Below are 20,967 nucleotides of genomic sequence, written 5' to 3' on the forward strand. Positions count from 1 at the left end.
GGATGGGCACGGGGCATAGTGAAAGGGACAGAGGGAGAAAAAGGAGAGAGAGAAAAAGAATGTGTGTATATAAATAACAGATGGGGTACGAGGGGGAGGTGGGGCATTAGCAGAAGTTTGAGGTCAATACACACATTCGAAGGGTCTCGGCCCGAAACATTGACTGTACCTCTTCCTAGAGATGCTGCCTGGCCCGTGGAGAGAATACTGACAGGTTGCATCACTGCCTGGTGTAGAAACACCATTGCCCTTGAACAGAAAATCCTACAAAAAGTAGTGGATGCAACCCAGTCCATCACAGGTAAATCCTATTGTCCATTCAATATTTCTGTAACATTTGAGTAATATCATATTTATATTGTTTCATTGAGCATTATTTGTTTACATAATTTATTACGGCTTGTATGCAAAAAGTACATGAATAGCATATGGATTCATGCTACGTCATATGTGAGCTCCTCACTGAAAGAAAAGGAAATAAAATGAAGTAGACAAGTATCCCAGCTCCTGTGTTTTTTTTTCAGTTTCTGGAGTTACAAAACATAACAGTGATGACAAGGAAGTTTTAAGTGAATGCGAGATGACTACATACGTGTTGAAGCGCAGCATTTTTTTTTCTGAAGAGGAGAGACATTTGAGTTTTTTTAAAAAATAGGCAGAAAATTAACAAATAACGAGTATGATCACAAGCAGTGAGTACCTAGTGATAATAATAACAAAATGTTTTTTTAAAAAGCAGAAATGCTGGAAAGATAGATGCATTTGACTGCACAACAGATAATGGATTATGTATACTGAATGAATTGAGCAGTATTTTGAAGCAAGTGAAATAGACAACGAATAATGAGTATCAGTGTTGCAGGTGCAATGAGTGAAATGCACACAATTTGCTTAGAAGTTTGACTGCTCCAACCAAACCAGCTGAAATGAGCATTGCTGACATTGTGAATGTGATGCAGGAACACTAAGAAACAAGACCATAGTTACATAGAAACATAGAAAACCTACAGCACAATACAGGCCTTTCAGCCCACAAAGTTGTGCTGAACATGTCCCTACCTTAGAAATTACTAGGCTTATCTATAGCCCTCTATTTTCCTAAGCTCCATGTACCTATCCAAAAGTCTCTTAAAAGACCCTATCATATCTGCCTTCACCACCGTCGCCAGCAGCCCATTCCACGCACTCACCACTCTCTGAGTAAAAAACTTACCCCTGGCACCTCATCTGTACCTACTCCTCAGTGCCTTAAACCAGTGTCCTCTTGTGGCAAACATTTCAGCTCTGGGAAAAAACCTCTGACTATCCACATGATCAATGCCTCTCATCATCTTATACACCTCTATCAGGTCACCTCTCATCCTCCGTCGCTCCAAGGAGAAAAGGCCGAGTTCACTCAATCCATTCTCATAAGGCATGCTCCCCAATCCAGGTAACATCCTTGTAAATCTTCTCTGCACCCTCTCTATGGTTTCGACGTCCTTCCTATAGTGAGGCGACCAGAAATGAGCACAGTTCTTCAAGTGGGGTCTGAGCAGGGTCCTATATAGCTGCAACTTTACCTCTCAGCTCCTAAATTCAATTCCACAATTGATGAAGGCCAATACACTGTACGCCTTCTTAACCACAGAGTCGACCTGCGCAGCAGCTTTGAGCGTCCTACGGACTCAGACCCCAAGATCCCTCTGATCCTCCACACTGCCAACACTCTTACCATTAATACTATATTCTGCCATCATATTTGACCTACCAAAATGAACCACTTCACACTTATCTGGGTTGAACTCCATCTGCAACTTCTCAGTCCAGTTTTGCATCCTATCAATGTCCCACTGTAACCTCTGATAGCCCTCTACACTATCCACAACACCTCCAACCTTTGTGTCATCAGCAAACTTACTAACCCATCCCTCCACTTCCTCATCCAGGTCATTTATAAATATCACAAAGAGTAAGGGTCCCAGAACAGATCCCTGAGGCACTCCACTGATGACCGAGCTCCATGCAGAATATGACCCGTCTCCAACCACTCTTTGCCTTCTGTGGGCAAGCCAGATCTGGATCCATAAAGCAATATCCCCTTGGATCCCATGCCTCCTTACTTTCTCAATAAGCCTTGCATGGGGTACCTTATCAAATGCCTTGCTGAAATCCATATACACTACATCTGCTGCTCTTCCTTCATCAATGCGTTTAGTCACATCCTCAAAAAATTCAATCAGGCTCATAAGGCAAGACCTGCCCTTGACAAAGCAATGCTGACAATTCCTAATCATATTATACCTCTCCAAATGTTCATAAATCTCCTCCAAGATGGATCTTCTCTATCAACTTACCAACCACTGAAGTAAGACTCACTGGTCTATAATTTCCTGGGCTATCTCTACTCCCTTTCTTGAATAAGGGAACAACATCCGCAACCCTCCAATCCTCCAGAGCCTCTCCCGTCCACGTTGATGATGCAAAGATCATCGCCAGAGGCTCAGCAATCTCCTCCCTCACCTCCCACAGTAACCTGGGGTACATTTCAACCGGTCCCAGTGACTTATCCAACATGATGCTTTCCAATAGCTGTAGCACATCCTCTTTCTTAAAATCTACATGCTCAAGGTTTTCAGTCTACTGCAAGTCATCATTACAATCACCAAGATCCTTTTCCATGGTGAATACTGAAGTAAAGTTTTTATTAAGTACCTCTGCTATTTCCTCTTGTTCCATACATACTTTCCCATTGTCACACTTGGTAGGTCCTATTCTTTCACGTCTTATCCTCTTGCTCTTCACATGCTTGTAGAATGCCTTGAGGTTTTCCTTAATCCTGCCCGCCAAGGCCTTCTCATGGCCCCCTCTGGCTCTCCTAATTTCCTTCTAAAGCTCCTTCCTATTCGCCTTATAATCTTCCAGATCTCTAACATTACTTAGCTCTCTGAACTTTTTGTAAGCTTTTCTTCTTGACTAGATTTATTACAGCCTTTGTACACCATGGTTCCTGTACCCTACCATAACTTCCCTGTCTCATTGGAACGTATCTATGCAGAACTCCACACAAATATCCCCTGAACATTTTAAAAACGCAAACTACAGGAAATCTGCAGATGCTGGGAATTCAAGGAACACACATCAAAGTTGCTGGTGAACGCAGCAGGCCAGGCAGCATCTCTAGGAAGAGGTACAGTCGACGTTTCAGGCTGAGATGCTGCCTGGCCTGCTGCGTTCACCAGCAACTTTGATGTGTGTTGCTCCCCTTAACATTTGTCACATTTCTTCTGTATTTTTCCCTGAGAACATCTGTTCCCAATTTAAGCTTCCAATTTCCTGCCTGATAGCCTCATAATTCCCTTTACTCTAATTAAACACTTTTCTAACTTGTCTGTTCCTATCTCTCTCCAATGCTATGGTAAAGGAGATAGAATTGTGATCACTATCTCCAAAATGCTGTCCCACTGAGAGATCTGACACCTGACCATGTTCATTTCTCAATATCTAACCAAGTACAGCCTCTCCTCTTGTAGGCTTATCTACATATTGTGTCAGGAAACCTTCTGAACACACCTTACAAACTCCACGCCATCTAAACCCCTTGCTCTTGGGAGGTGCCAATTGATATTTGGGAAATTTAAATCTCCCATCACGACATCTCTGTTATTATTATACCTTTCCAGGATCTTTTTCCCCATCTGCTCCTCGATATCCCTGTTACTTTTGGGCGGCCTATTAAAAACACCCAGTAAAGTTACTGACCCTTTCCTGTTCCTAACCTCCACCCACAGAGACTCTGCAGACAATCTCACCATGTCGTCCACCTTTTCTGCAGCTGTGACACTATCTCTGATCAACAGTGTCACGCCCCCACCTCTTTTGCCTCCCTCCTTGTCCTTTCTGAAACATCTAAAACCCGGCACTTGAAGTAACCATTCCTGTTCCTGAGCCATCCAAGTCTCTGTAATGGCCACAACATCATATCTCCAAGTACTGATCCACGCTCTAAGCTCAACCGCTTTGCTCACAACACTCCTTTCATTAAAATAGACGCATCTCAAACCTTCGGTCTGAGCGCGTCCCTCTCTATCACCTGCCTACCCTCCCTCTAACACTGTCTCCAAGCTTTCTCTATTTGTGAGCCAACCTCCTCTTCCCCAGTCTCTTCAGTTCGGTTCCCACCCACCAACAATTCTAGTTTAAACTCTCCCCAGTAGCCTTAGCAAATCTCCCCGCTAGGATATTGGTCCCGTTGGGATTCAAGTGCAACCCGTCCTTTTATACAGGTCACACTTGCCCCAAAAGAGGTCCCAATGATCCAGAAATCTGAATCCCTGCCCCCTGCTCCAATCCCTCAGCCACACATTTATCCTCCACCTCATTCTCACTGTCGCGTGGCACAGGCAGTAATCCCGGGATTACTACCTTTGCGGTCCTGCTTCTCAACTTCGTTCCTAACTCGCTGTACTCTTTTTTTTCAGGACCACTTCCCTTTTCCTACCTATGTCATTGGTACAAAATGTACCACAACCTCTGGCTGTTCTCCCTCCCACTGCAGGACATCTTGGATGCGATCTGAAACATCCCGAACCCTGGCACCAGGAAGGCAAACAACCATCCGAGTTTCTTGCAACACACATCAAAGTTGCTGGTGAATGCAGCAGGCCAGGCAGCATCTCTAGGAAGAGGTACAGTCGACGTTTCAGGCTGAGACCCTTCAAGTTTCTTTCCGAGTTTCTTTCCTACGTTCACAGAATCCCCTGTCTGACCCCCTAACTATAGAGTCCCCTATCACTACTGCCTTCCTCTTCCTTTCCCTACCCTTCTGAGCCACAGGGCCAGAATCTGTGCCAGAGGCATGGCCACTGTCGCTTCCCCCAGATCGGCTGTCCCCCACCCCCAACAGTACTCAAACAGGAGTACTTATTGTCAAGGGGTACAGCCACAGGTGTACTCTCTAGAACCTGACTCTTCCCCTTCCCCCTCCTGACTGTGCCCCCTCCTGTGGCCCTGGTGTGACCACCTGCCTATAACTCCTTTCTATCACCTCCTCGCTCTCCCTGACCAGGCGAAGGTCATCGAGCTGCATCTCCAGTTCCCTAACTTGCTCCCTTAGGAGCTGCAGCTCGACACACCTGGTGCAGATATGGCCGTCTGGGAGGCTGGGAGACTCCAGGACCTCCCACATCTGACACCGAGCACAGAAAACTGGCCTCATACACAGACTTACTCGTTTCTGCAAATAACACCAGAAAACTTACCTCACCTCATCCCGTTATCACCTAAGTCCGTTGAGCCAAAGCCCTATCACTCTGCTGCCTCTCACTCCGCTGCCCGCTCCATACACTGCCCGCTTGATATGGCGATCTTCCTTTTAAACCTTTCGCGCTCTACTGGCTGACGTCACGCGCCTGCACAGTCTTGCCTCTCTTATACCCAGAGCGGTAAAAATTGCCTTGGCTCCTAAAATCAGCCGTTTACTCTCAGCCTTCTTGCTCTGAATCAAAAACTGTTGAAGATGCCTTGCCTTTTTAAACCTTTCGCACTCTACAGGCTGGCGTCGCTGATTGCAGCATGCTTTACATTTCATAAGTAGAATCGAAAAGGAATAGGACTGCATTTCAAATTATGTGGCTGAATTGAAGAGATTGTATGAGCATTGTCAGTTCAATGATAAGCTTAATGATGCATGAGAAATCATTTAGTTTGTGGAAACTTACAAGAAAGCAATTGAAGGCGTCTCCTAACTGAAGAAAAACACACATTCGAAAGATCAATTGAAATCACTGTAACAATAGAAACAGCAGAAAGAGATGAAATTGAGATGGAGTTTGGAATGAAAGTGGATGTGAACAAAACTGCAATGTCTATAAAGAAACCTGCCTGGCCGAACAAATTGTGTTACCTTTGTGGCAGGGGCTCACACACACCAGACCTATGCAGATTTAAAGGCAAAACTTGCAGGAAATGCAGCAAAGTAGGACACATATAAAGGTTTCAAAGGTACTTTTAATGTCAGAGAAATGTGTACAATATACATCCTGAAATGCTTTTTCTTCGCAACCATCCACAAAAAGAGGAGTGCCCCAAAGAATGAACGAGTTAAATGTTAGAACCCCAAAGTCCCCCCTCCACCAGCTCCCCTCCCTCCCGCACATAAGCGGCAGCAAGCACAATCCCCCCTCCCCCAATCAGCAAAAAAAAACTTCGGCACTCATCACCAAGCACTCAAGCGTGCAGCAAAAGCAACAGTAAAGAAACACACCTGCAGTACTGCAAAGACTATATTGTTCACCCAACATTCGACATACCACAGACTCGTTCTCTCCTCAATATGGGAGAAAGAGATGTCTCCGTTTTGCAGTGAGAGGGGAGACATAACAAACAATTCGCTAGTTTACGACGTTAAAAGCCCACTGCGTCGCTTTTTCGAGCACTGTGCCCAAAGATCTCAGGTCTCTGGGCACAAAGCCAAAGATGTTCCAGCTCCCATGACATACTGGTCTACGACACTGACTTTCGATCCACCCGTCTCCAGAGCCCCGAGATCCTAGGCCTCCAAAGCCGAGCCAAACTCTTAGGTCAAGCCCTTGGCATCCTGAACAACAGCCAGTTGTAAAACCCTGAGAGCAGGTCCAATTCTCGTAAAGAGAATGCTGGGCAGTCAAAGATAAATGAACTGTGCGGAGAAGAGCAAAAGACAATGGAAATTGGAAAGAAAAAACAACTGCAGGTACTGGATATCTAAAATAAAGAGTGACACAGGAACGAGTAGCCTTGAGATTTCCAATGTGAAAACTAACAAGAGACAAAGAACATGGCTTACAACAGGATTGAATGGCAAATTAATTAAGAAGGAATTGGACACTGGCTCAGTTGTTTCATTCCACAAAAAGAGTGTCAACGGCATTTCAAAGACACTGGACTGAATCTAAGAACTTATACTGGAGAAAAGTTAACTCCAATGGGAATGACATTCTCAATTGAGAAAAAGAAAAACCAACAAGCCACATTGTGCTTGTATGTGGTAAAAACAGGAGGATCAGCATTCTGGGGCCATGATTGGCTGAGACTACTACAACTTGATTGGAGATCCATTCATCATTTGCATGCCACATTGCTTGCAATACAGTCAATTGAAAGTGAATTAAGGAAGATACTGGATGATGCCACAGCGGTGTTCAAGGATGGCATTGGAAAACTCAAACACATCAAGGGTAAAATAGAGTTAAATGAAAATACTACACCCAAGTTTTACCAAGCTCACCCAGCTCCTTATACTCTCTGTGATAAAGTAGCCAGTGACTTAGATCACATGGAGGCTGAAAGAATTCTTTCCAGGGTTAAGTGGATTCCATGGGCAACACCAGTGGTCCCAGTAGCTTAGAAGGATAGGCCTGTCAGGATCTGTGATTTTAAGGTCACCATCAACCCAGTAGTGAAAGTAGATCAATACCATCTGCCCAGGATAGAGGGCATCTTTTGCAAACCTTTCTGGACTTAGCTGAGGCTTACCTACAGATGGAGATAAAAGAAGAGTCACAAGTGTTTCTCACCATAAACACTCACAAAGCTATAAAAGGCTTATTTTTGGAGTAGCATCTGTATGCATACTCTCACAGAAAGCTATGAGCCATGTGCTGCTGAGCTGAATGATATTATTGTTACTGGTCAGGATAACAAGGAACATTTCCAAAATCTCAAAACAGTGTTAAACAGATTATAAGATTATGGGCTCAGAGCATGACATAAGAAGTGTGAACTCTTTAAACCAAGCAGCTTGCCATCACTGTTCTAGATGCCAACATGTCCAGAAGATGCCAAGAGCAGCGCCTCTCCATCCATAGGAATAGCCTGCATTGCCCTGGCTGATGATCCATGCGCATTTTACCAGAACATTAATGGGTACAAATTTCTTGCTAATAGTGGATGCAGCTACAAAGTGTTCCCAATGGCCTCCACTACAGCCTCGCACACTGTGAATGTGTTGAGAAGCCTCTTCTCAAGGACTGGTGCTCCAGAACATTTGGTCAGTGACAATGAACAACAGTTTGCTGTGGAACAGTTTAGTTATTCCTGAAAATGAATGGAATGAGACATATTATATCTGCAATGTACCACCCAACTACAAATAGTTTAGTGAAAAGGTTTGTCCAGAGTCTAAAGAATGCACTGCAAATATTGTCAGCAGAAAACACTACACTGAATCAGAACCACTTTGCATATCGCAATACAGCCCACTCCACAACCAACAACTCATCAGCTATGTTGTTCCTGGGTCAGCCTTTGCACTCACACTTGGATCTCCTCAAATTCAATCTAAGGAGTATGCAAGACAAACAACTGAGACAAATTGAGGGCTCCTCAAACAAGGAGGTTTAATATTTCACTCTTGGACAAGCAGTCCTGGCAAGGGACTACAGGGATGATAAAAAGTGGGTATTTGGAACGATTAAGGACAGAACTTGTACTCTCCTACACAGTGGAGATTGCATCTGATGTCATCTGGAGACGACACTTTGATCAGTTGAGGAAAGCAGAGTCAATTGTTCGAGAAGGAAGATGTCCAGAGCTGTCAGAACCATTTCCTGCAGTACCAGAGTCAACTCTTACAACCACCACAAAGGCGGCCCCAGAATCTGAGATTGTTTCACACCCACAAGTCTCACCTACCAAGCAGAGTGACCTCCCCCCCCCGCCATTAGGAAAGATGTTATACTACAAAGATAAGAAATCCTCCACTGTGATCAAATATTTATGCCTGAATGGTCTAAATTAAAGTTTATTATGCTGTGCACATTTATTTAGTAGTTGTATTACACAGTGTACTGTATGCACAAGATGCCAAGAGTTACATATTTGAGTTGTGATACATTCTATATTAAGTTGGAGTTTGTGTATTCAATAATTCAGTAATATTTGAGTTTTATTGTAAATCTATTCTTTGATTAGGCATTGTTTACATAATTAATTATGGGTTATATTTATGAAGTATGTGAATGGCATATGTCAAAAAAGGAACCTTACTTAAAAAAAGGAAATAAAAACTAAGTAGAAAGTTATCCCGGCTCCTGTGTTTTTTTTTCAATTAGTTTCTGGTGTTACAAAACATAACAAAGCCCTCCCTCCTTTGAGAACATCCACAAGGAGCACTATGGTGGGCAAGCAGCATCCATCATCAAGGGCCCTCACCATCCAGGCTGTGCTCTCTTCTCACTGCTGTCATCAGGGAGGTGAGGAGTCTCAGGACCCACATCACCAGGTTCAGGAACAGTTACTACCCTTCAACCATCAGTCTCTTGAGCCAGAGTACTGTATATAACTTCACTCACCTTAACAATGAACTGATTCTATGACCAATGGACTCACTTCCAAGAACTCTACAACTCATTCTCAATACTTATTATTTATTTATTTATTATTATTATTTTGTTTTTTCCCTGTTATGTATTTCTACAATTCATTGGCTTTTGAACACTGATTGTTTCCGTCTTTTTGCACGATATTTAATCTATTCAATATACGTATACTGTTATCGATTTACTTATTTAATTATTATTTTTTCTTCTTCTTTCTACATTATGTATTGCATTGAACTGCTGCTGCTAAGTTAACAACACATGCCGGTGATAATAAATCTGATTCTGAATTGTTCTGTGCAGCTTTTCATTGATTCCAGTGTGTTTCTTTGAGTGTACTGTGAATGTCCACAAGAAAATGAATCTCAGGATAGTCAATGATAACATACATGTGCTTTGATCATAAATTTACTTTGAACTTCGTCAATGCACAGGATCAGAAAAAGCTGCAGAGTTTTATAGACTCAGCCAGCTCCATCATGGGCACGGTCCTCCCCACCATCAATGACATCCTTCAAAGGCAATGCCTCAGAAAGGTGGTATCCATCACGAAGGACCTTTTCTATCCTGGTTATGTCCTCTTCTTAAGACTATCATCAGGGAGGTGATACAGGAGCTTGAAGATGCACACTCAGTGTTTAGAAACAGCTTCTTCCTCTAGCCAGATTTCTGAACGGTTCATGAACCTGTAAATACAACCTCACTATTTTTCTCTCTTTTTGTACAATTTATCTCTTTAATAATTTTTAAAAGCACTCTTATTGTAACTTATATTAAGCTTTAATGTATTGCACCTTTGCCGCAAAACAAATTTCATGACATATGTCAGTGATAATAAACCCGATTCTGAATCCTTTGATACGTGGATTGCTAATGATGGGCATAGTAACAAGGTTTCGGTAATAGTGATATGATCGTGAAACACATTATGAAAAGTAAAACACATTTCAAGAGCTGCATTCAGTTTGAAGGAACTTGGTTCAAATGAAGAAAATTAGTTTATTTGATACAGAATAAATTAAAATATACTAGGTGCCCATTATTATCACTACATCATCTATATTTACTTTTAATAGGAAGTAAACAAAATTTTGATGCTTTTCAAAGCTCTGGACTGGACTGGCTGGGAGAACATCTGGAATGTATTAGGAAAGTTTGATATATGTGAAAATATTAATTCCAGTGATACTAAGAAAATGGAATTAATACAGAATACTGCACAATATTAATTTGACAAAAATGAATCTTAACAGTTATCTTTGAAAAAACTATCTAAATTGAACTTACTATTCCGCCTCAGCTGATTGAAGGCATGACCATGATAACATAAATACTGAAAGTTATCTTCAGAAAGGATTTCGACATATGTTTTCCTATAACTACAACCTGCATTTTAACTAATAAATATTGATTTAATAAAATATTGCCCTTAGTAGGTAAAGCAAAAATTGGAATACTCATAAAAGATGTAAAGGTATTTTCATTTTGGTTTGAAATTAGAAGTTGAAGTGGCACACTAAACTATGAAATGTTCTGTATTTCCTGCCACTCCTTCTCTGCCAGCTATCCCATACCCCCTCCTGTGGCATTCCACCATCACCAATCCCTACATCTTTTGCTCCCACTAGATTTACAAACTCGCTCTCTGCTCCACATTGATAAATACAATACTGTGCAAAAGTCTTAAGCACCCTAGCTACATACATGTGCATAAGACTTTTGTGCAGTACTGTATATAATCTATACTATTTATTCATCTTGGTATACAAAGTTTGTATATCTCAGTTCACAACGGCTTTAAATTAATTTACCTCATTCAGATGTCTGGTATTTTATCATCAGGTCGATGGTTGAAGAAGTTGACTCAGTTTTCACATTTATTTATGAATATGCAATGTGTTTTTTACTTATGACAAGAACCATAAGAATTATTTTCATACCAACAACCATGGTGTTAAGTTGGACAATGTAAAATACTGGCATGAAGAGCATTTGTTCAACATCTGAAAATGCCAGAACCATCTTTTGAGGTAATAGCCTCACTAGATACACAACTAAACATCTTTTGTTTTTGACACTGCTTTTTATTTCTGTTACACTAACCAGGATTATTCTCAATTATTTTCATAGGAAAGAATAATCATTTGTTCTGAAACACTAAGCAGCTGGAAAGAGTGGAAAAAAATCAAGCTTATTAAAGCTAAGTATGGCTTAGATGTGAGTAATATTTTTAAAATCGTATTAACTGATAGAATAACTCTAGAATCTCAATTATACCAAATGAAATGGGTTTAGTCCAAGTTTCAGATATTACTGCGGGAATTTTTTTTGCACATGTATTGTGTGAGGTAATCTTGGAAATTTAATGAATAGTTGTGGTTGCACAAATAGGCAGATGATGATTTTGGAGCACATCTTGGAAGTGATACAAACATTGAAATTCACAATTTCAATGTAAAATTAGCATAAATTAAAGTAACTGACCAGAGTGGTGAACAGAGAACAATGAATCCTTGCTTTCATTCTCATTCATTTCATTTAATTCTGTGCATGCATGATGAAAGCTATAGGATATTTGAACTTTGGTTTCAAAATCACTGTCACAGGTTATTTAAATCAGAAAACAATATTGGCATTAAATTTTCTTAATGATTGCTTTCATCAATAACATCAGTAATATTAACACCATATTATTGTTACATATGTGGATGGACATCTAACATTACATTTAAGGCATTTTGTTTATCAGATTATGTGTGAATGAGTAGGCCAGTTGCAAAAATATATTTTCAAAATGTTTCTGTACTGATGAGAAAACTGAAGACATTTATTACTACTCTTCTCAGGAATTAAGCCGGAATTTAAAAAATAATAGAAATTAAATGCTACCATATAACTATTTGTCATAGTTACACAGTTTCAAAACTGAATTGTTACCTTTATTTTCCTTGACAATACATACACATGCGGTCTGCACACATGCTAAATGTGTAACTCCCTTAACAACAGCAGACCTTCTGCTTAATCTGAAACTGGATGCACAATTTCCTTTGGGAACTCTTCCCATGATCAACAGGAAAAAGCCAATATCCAAAATAAATCTTAGATTAGATTTTTCAAATGAAATTTGCCTTCTGCAGATAAAAATGTCAAGATGGAATATGAACAGTAAAATAATAAATTACTTCACAGTGATAGAGTAGTTATCAATGACTTGTTCATTCACACTATTCCTTGGATATCAAGCTGCACAAGACATTCATCAAATGTCACACATTCAGAATATTGGAAACACCATTATAGCTGTTTGACTAAGACCTCTGAAGTGTTTAAGCAAGAGTCAGAATGTATATTTGTGCAACAGAGAAGAATAAATTTACATATCAGCATCAGCTCATAAGGGATAGGTAAACATTCTGTTTATCTCTCATTGTCATTCCTTCCAGTTACCTCAGTACATGTATAATCAAAGCTCTATGATATTCAAACTCTGGTTTCAAAACCAGTGGGCACAGGTTATTTAAAACCTGCAAAAGAATATCTGCATTTTTTAACATGTTATGTTACAAGTAAATGGCGGTGAAGTATCATAGTTTTATATGTAACACATGCTTAACTGCTGAGCCTTGGAAAAATTCATGACAGTAAATTTAAAGATGTGAAAACCTATTTTCCTTAATCAAAAAAAAAATCAAAGCACAAACTGTTTATGAGTTGATAGGAATACTTTTATCATAGTAGTAATCTTTCTTGTAAATAGTTATGATTTCAAAAGCTTGTATCTATTTTGACAAATGAAATGCTGACAGTTTAAGTTGCCCTTCATTCTAAATAAACAAAAAAATTCTTCTCATCATTCATGTATTTTCCTTCTACTATCAAGATATTTAAATGTACTTAAGGAAGTGTATTATCACAATATTAAGGCCAATTGGCCCATATTAATTAAAATTCAGGGAGATCCTAACATGCTTCCGCAGAGACACCCAGTCAGTTTCTTTTAACTGTCAGAGTTTTCTTCACTGATGTATCCAGAAGCTTAATTCACAAGTTAAATCTCCCTGAAGAAAAAATACTAATAACAGCATTTAAGTTCCATTTTATTATTTTGAACCTCTGTTGTGTAACTCATTTGCATAATTCAAACTAAATTAATGTTATTACATGCACTTTAACAGCTTATGTATGTCTATGAGATCACCATTCAGATACTTGGGCTTGAGGCACTAAGCTCGCAATCCAGTGCTGGTCCCTGAATCTGACTTTTCACATCAGCAACTTCTCTCATGATTTCTCTCTGCAATACGGTCAATCTCCTTAGTTCAGTATAACAAGGACACAATAGTTTAGATCATTATAACATCTGGCAAATACTTAAAATTTTCCATATACTGTAAATTTAAAATTTCCATTATTTGTACTTAAAACAATAAAACTCATTAAAAAATTAACACAAGATTTCAGAAAAATCAGCTGTAAAGGGCATTGATTATACCCAAAATATCTTTAAAAATTATAATTATCCATAGAAAGGCAATGGTGATAATATTATTGTTTTAAAAGTACTTCAAAATAGGTGACATGCTTCTCTAACTACTTTCCACACATGCCTTCTTTATTGTTATAGTAAATTACCTTAAGAAAAACAATTGTTTAATTGGAAAAAGTGGAAGGCAGCATAGGACAAATATTTTTCACATTGATTGTAAAGCAAATCTATATTTTACCAACCTTCCATTTGTATTTGCGATCTTGCTTTTTCTTCCATATTTTCTGAACTGCAACAAGAAGTTACAAAAAAGATTCAAAAACAAGTATTGCCATACTTGTTAGTATTGCTTAAAGATCTATTAATATAAAATCCAATAATTAAATACAGCAGTTAAAATATTTTAGCCCAAATATATGCAGTATGTACAGAACTTATAACATGACCAATGCTTAACTTCCAATCTAATTCTTGATTTTTTTTTACAATAACAGTTCAAGCAATAAATAGGAGTTTTTGTGTCCTCAAACTTTTTTGAATAACATGTTGAGCTTTTGTTGGGAAATAGCACCAAATCACAGCAGTAGTATACTAAATATACTCAAGAGATAATAATAAATAACAGTGAATTAAATACCACATATTAAAGACATATGAATTTTCAGTTTTCATCTTTTTACATTAGTTTTACTGTTTGGAAGTTGTGGTCCAATTGATAGTACAAATGGTCAGGAGTCAAAAGATTGGGGGGTGGAAATTCCACTACAGAAACTTGACCATTAAACTTGAACAAATGTAATAGTAAGGGAATAATACAACTGGAGACATCCTTCTACTTTCATAGGTCAATGTACAAGAACCTACCAGACTATTTTAAAAGCGGACTTACGAGTTATTCCTGGCAAACCACCCAATATCCCTCAATCATGGTCCTTATAAGAGTTTTTTGGGATCTCTTGAAAGCTCTCACATTTATATTAGTCTTTAAGTTATGGGCCAGCTACAAAAATGGTACAAATCACAGCAAAATGAATTGGGCCACTTAACTGAATTCGCTTCAGTAGAGTTTACTTTAAAAAAAGAGTGAAAACATTACATTTGCAGAAAGTTAGGGGACAAGTTACACGGCTCATGATTGTTACAATCCAAAAAGTGCTGAGATTTCATGATGTTCCATTATCTTCACACCTAAATGCTAATACAATGAATTCTTTACAGAAATTTTCCAATGAAATGTCTCGCTCTTTTATTTCCAATAGTCTTCAATGGAGCTTCTTAGAAACAGGCAATCTTTCCATCCATTCCTCATTTACTTTTGGATTAGTTGAAATGCAGGTGTTTTATTACATTAATTAAATGTACCGTGCATGTCTCAGTCAATGCAGATATAGAACTACAAAAAGGTGAATAATAATTTCAGTCTTTTAATATTTTAATATACCAAGACAGAGAAAGAAAGCAATTTTTAATAATCTCATGGGCATTTTAAAAGAAGACAGGCTGCCCTATTGTTCATTACATAAATTATAAATTTCATCCCTCTATATTGTACACTCTTCCTTCAATACCATTTCCAAGATAATGATTGCCAGCAATTAACAAAATGTAATCCCATCGCGCAATCATTTTAATGCTTTTAGCGCTCAGAAAAGTAAACATCAAATTAATACAGCTGAAGCCATATTAGATCCTGGTTAGCTGCAGGCAATTATAGTTCAGCTCCTCAGGTGTAATTAAATGATTGAAATGATTTAGTTCAATAAATGCAAGTTAATTCATAAGTAAGCAACAAATAGACTGGGAGCAATTACAAGAAACACTGACATCCTCAGTTCATCCTTTCGAGGCGTACTGCTTAAATGAGAAGGCTGCCACCTACTGGAGAAGTGATGCAAATATTGTGAATAATAAAATAGCAACAGCAACACAAAATTTAGACAATTCGAATTTGATGTGACATGATACAAAAACAAAATTGCTCCAAGCTTCTTTCAAAAAGAATAAAAAAGAAAACAAAAACATTATTCAGAAAACTTGAATTCCAAGTCAATTAGCAATCTTAATTCCCATGCATTTTATACATTTGCAACACAATTTAACTGTAAGCAAACTGTAACGTGTTCCAGATAGATCCTCTCTCCCATAATAGATCAACTATACTAATTAACATTTAAATTTGTCAAGCCCCATATGGGTGTTTTGAAGAATTAGCAAGCATGGGTAATCAAAAATGTTGTTTACTGCACTTTTAAATTAACATGAATAGCAGTGAATCCTCCAAAACTAAGTTACAGAATTCTTCCAGCATTTAAAGCACAGCTTGTAAGAATAATAGTACATAAAGCACCTTGAAATTTGAACTATACAACTATAACAGTACAACATGAGTTAGAAATAATAAAATGATTATACAATTAGTTATAAGTAAGAGTAAATCTGCAGATGCTGGAAATCCAAGCAACACATTCAAAATACTAGAGGAACTCAGCAGACCAGGCAGAACGACATTCCTGATAAATATTGACAGTACTCTTTTCCATAGATACTGCCAGGCTTACTGAGTTCCTCTAATATTTTGTGCGTGTTCATCAATCAGACTATATTTTGAAAGCTATGTTCAGGTTAACAAGATGGAAAGTCAGAGGTATAGCACAAAAAAAATCAAAAAATCTTGATCTCACAATTCAGTCTTTAACCTTCTACTTAATAATCTTGACATATTTGCCACTTAACCATGACCTCTCCTCTATGTTTTTCTCCATTATTTTAAAAAAAACTTAATCTAAATGAAGTGTTCACACTTTGCAATTCTAGACATTCTCCTGCTTCTGGTGTGAATTTAGGTATCTATCATTTCATCATTCTGTCTAGATCAAACATAATTGGTTTTCACTTTCTTCTCTCAAAATTGCCCGCTATAAGACTGCCTGGAAGTAATATTAGCATCAATTAAGTCCTTAAGCTCAACTTTGCTGCCTCTCCCAATTTCCTCACCCAACAAATATGAGAAGCTTGTGGACTTCGTTATAGCACACCGAGACCATTCACACACCTGCCGGTCCAAATCTCAGCTTCCATTTCATCAAAGCTGAATTCACAAGTCCTCATCACCACAGTCAGAAGTTACTTCTTTTGAATTTCTTTTCGAATTATGCTTCATTCATTGCTAAATCTAGAATCTAAATCCTAGATTTCCCCATCAAACTTTAAATAGGTTTGCAGTAATTTAACATGCTAGCACGCCATTAACTCCTCAAAGGGAAATAGGGAGCCAATAAATGTATTTCTTCAGCAGTTACTCAGGATGAGATAACTTCCTTCCACTGTGGATTCTGAAATGACTAACGAGGCCTTGATAGAATGGATGGGAAGAGGATGTTTTCTATGATGTGGGAGTCTAAGAACAGAGGACATAGCCTCAGAATAGAGGGGCGTCCATTTAGAATGGAGATGAGGAGGAATTTCTTTAGTCAGAGAGTAGTGTATCTATGGAATTCTTTGCCATGAACAGCTGTGGAGGCCAAGTCTTAATGTACATTTAATGCAGAGGTTGATAAGATTCTTGATTGGTCAGGGCATGAAGGGATACGGAGAGAAGGGAGGAGATTTGGGCTGAGAGGAAAATTGGATCAGCCATGATGAAATGGTGGAGCAGACTCGATAGGCCAAATGGCCTAATTCTGCTCCCTAATCTTATGGTCTTATGAAGGAAACATGGGAACCACAGACTCTAAGACAGATGGGCAGTGGTGTGTGTGGGTTGCATCTGGAGTACAACATTACTTTTGCATTGACACAGGGCCTACGTGTGCCTCTGAACATGGCCTTAATGTCCTTATTGTGATTCTGAATGTTCCTACTCCAGTGGAGAAGTCATTCACCAGAAATAAATAGGGTTCTTGCACTTCTTCAAGAAGAAATTGAGCACATAGAAACGTAGGAAAAACTACGGCACAATACAGGCCCCTTCGGCCCACAATGCTGTGGCAAACATGTACTTACTTTAGAAATTACCTAGGGTTACCCATAACCCTCTATTTTTCTAAGCTCCATGTATCTATCCAGTAGTCTCTTAAAAGACCCTATCGTATCCACCTCCACCACCACTGCCAGCAGCCCATTCCACACACTCACCACTCTCTGCATAAAAACCTTACCCCGACATCTCTGTAAACAACAGGAATTCTGCAGATGCTGGAAATTCAAGCAACACACATCAAAGTTGCTGGTGAACGCAGCAGGCCAGGCAGCATCTCTAGGAAGAGGTGCAGTCGACGTTTCAGGCCGAGACCCTTCGTCAGGACTAACTGAAGGAACAGTGAGTAAGGGATTTGAAAGTTGGAGGAGGAGGGGGAGATCCAAAATGATAGGAGAAGACAGGAGGGGGAGGGATAGAGCCAAGAGCTGGACAGGTGATAGGCAAAAGGGGATACGAGAGGATCATGGGACAGGAGGTCCGGGAAGAAAGACAAGTGGGGGGGGACCCAGAGGATGGGCAAGAGGTATATTCAGAGGGACAGAGGGAGAAAAAGGAGAGTGAGAGAAAGAATGTGTGCATAAAAATAAGTAACAGATGGGGTACGAGGGGGAGGTGGGGCCTTAGCGGAAGTTAGAGAAGTCGATGTTCATGCCATCAGGTTGGAGGCTACCCAGACGGAATATAAGGGAGGAAGTGTAAGGCCATGTGTAGCACTTGTTCTGCTTACACGGATAAGTGCCAGGAGGGAGATCAGTGGGGAGGGATGGGGGGGACGAATGGACAAGGGAGTTGCGTAGGGAGCGATCCCTGCGGAATGCAGAGAGAGGGAGGGAGGGAAAGATGTGCTTAGTGGTGGGATCCCGTTGGAGGTGGCGGAAGTTACGGAGAATAATATGTTGGGCCCGGAGGCTGGTGGGGTGGTAGGTGAGGACCAGGGGAACCCTATTCCGAGTGGGGTAGCGGAAGGATGGAGTGAGAGCAGATGTACTTTTCTTTCTAGGATGAGGGAGATGTCTTCATTTTTTAAAGAAAGGGGCTTCCCTTCCTCCACTATCAACTCTGCTCTTAAACGCATCTCCCCCACTTCACGTACATCTGCTCTCACTCCATCCTTCTGCTACCCCACTAGGAATAGGGTTCCCCTGGTCCTCACCTACCACCCCACCAGCCTCCGGGTCCAACATATTATTCTCCGTAACTTCCGCCACCTCCAACGGGATCCCACCACTAAGCACATCTTCCCCTCCCTCCCTCTCTCTGCATTCCGCAGGGATCGCTCCCTACACAACTCCCTTGTCCATTCGTCCCCCCCATCCCTCCCCACTGATCTCCCTCCTGGCACTTATCTTTGTAAGTGGAACAAGTGCTACACATGCCCTTACACTTCCTCCCTTACCACCATTCAGGGCCCCAAACAGTCCTTCCAGGTGAGGCAACACTTCACCTGTGAGTCGGCTGGGGTGATATACTGCATCCGGTGCTCCCGATGTGGCCTTGTATATATTGGCGAGACCCGACGCAGACTGGGAGACCGCTTTGCTGAACATCTACGCTCTGTCCGCCAGAGAAAGCAGGATCTCCCAGTGGCCACACATTTTAATTCCACATCCCATTCCCATTCTGACATGTCTATCCATGGCCTCCTCTACTGTAAAGATGAAGCCACACTCAGGTTGGAGGAACAACACCTTATATTCCGTCTGGGTAGCCTCCAACCTGATGGCATGAACATCGACTTCTCTAACTTCCGCTAAGGCCCCACCTCCCCCTCGTACCCCATCTGTCACTTATTTTTATGCACACATTCTTTCTCTCACTCTCCTTTTTCTCCCTCTGTCCCTCTGAATATACCTCTTGCCCATCCTCTGGGTTCCCCCCCACTTGTCTTTCTTCCTGGACCTCCTGTCCCATGATCCTCTCGTATCCCCTTCTGCCTATCACCTGTCCAGCTCTTGGCTCTATCCCTCCCCCTCCTGTCTTCTCCTATCATTTTGGATCTCCCCCTCCTCCTCCAACTTTCAAATCCCTTACTCACTCTTCCTTCAGTTAGTCCTGACGAAGGGTCTCGGCCTGAAACATCGACTGCACCTCTTCCTACAGATGCTGCCTGGCCTGCTGCATTCACCAGCAACTTTGATGTGTGTTGCCCGACATCTCCGTGCCTACTTCCAAGCACCTTAAAAACTGTGGCCTCTCGTGATAGCCATTTCAGCCCTGAGAAAAAGCCTCTGACTATCCACACGATCAATGCCTCTCATCATCTTATACACCTCTATCAGGTCACCTCGCATCCTGGGTCGCTCCAAGGAGAAAAGGCCAAGTTCACTCAACCTATTCTCATAAGGCATGCTCCCCAATCCAGGCAACATCCTTGTAAATCTCCTCTGCACACTTTCTATAGTTTCCACATCCTTGATTGCACATCTTTTAAATCATTTTTCTGTCCTCATGGTAATCTCTTCCCATAAAAAACCTAGAAAGTAGAGTGTTTCAGAAACCTTGTATCAGAATAAATGCTGGCCTTGCCAAATATTATTTTAAAATATTATTTTAAAAATCTCCTCCTCTGCCGTATGCAACTTACATTATAAATGTTTCCATTATGTTAGCTTTCCATATGATCGCAGAATAATTTTTACAGAGAAGGAAGCCGTTCAGCCACTCAAAATTTATAAAGGATCAATGTGAAAGCAATTAGGTTAGTCCCACCAAGCTACACACTTTAATCCCGCAAATTCTCTCTTTTCCGACAGTTATTCAGCTCCTTTCTAAATGCTATCATTGAATCTGCATCCACTACTTCTCATGGCATGATGTGAACAAAAAAGTTTGTCTGTGCTAAATGCCTTATAGTGTTCACTGTAGCTGTCCACCCTATGGAAAAACAGGCAAATTCTTTTTTCTTTTTCTCCCTCTGTCCCTCTCACTATACTCCTTGCCTATCCTCTGGGCCTCCCCCTCCCCCTTTCTTTCTCCCCAGGCCTTCTGTCCCATGATCCTCTCATATCCCTTTTTCCAATCAACTTTCCAGCTCTTAGCTCCATCCCTTCCCCGTCCTGTCTTCTCCTATCATTTCGGATCTCCCCCTCCCCCTCTCAAATCTCTTACTATCTCTTCTTTCAGTTAGTCCTGACGAAGGGTCTTGGCCTGAAACGTCGACA

General features: G+C 40.4%; 1 protein-coding gene across 3 annotated transcripts in view; it reads right to left on the reverse strand.

Moving 5' to 3' along the window:
- The window catches only part of mipol1 (mirror-image polydactyly 1), a 406,015-nt gene that overhangs the window by 282,616 nt on the left and 102,432 nt on the right, over positions 1-20,967 (reverse strand). For 2 of the 3 annotated variants that reach the window (XM_072279908.1, XM_072279750.1), the window contains exon 2: positions 14,070-14,116. The exons of the other annotated variant lie outside the window; for it this stretch is intronic. In XM_072279908.1, coding sequence (XP_072136009.1) covers positions 14,070-14,106 — 37 coding nt within the window. In that variant the 5' untranslated portion in view covers positions 14,107-14,116. The remainder of the gene's footprint in view (positions 1-14,069; positions 14,117-20,967) is intronic. 3 annotated transcript variants of the gene reach the window in all.

Source organism: Mobula birostris, chromosome 1, assembly GCF_030028105.1.
Source record: "Mobula birostris isolate sMobBir1 chromosome 1, sMobBir1.hap1, whole genome shotgun sequence".
Classification (NCBI taxonomy): domain Eukaryota; kingdom Metazoa; phylum Chordata; class Chondrichthyes; order Myliobatiformes; family Myliobatidae; genus Mobula; species Mobula birostris.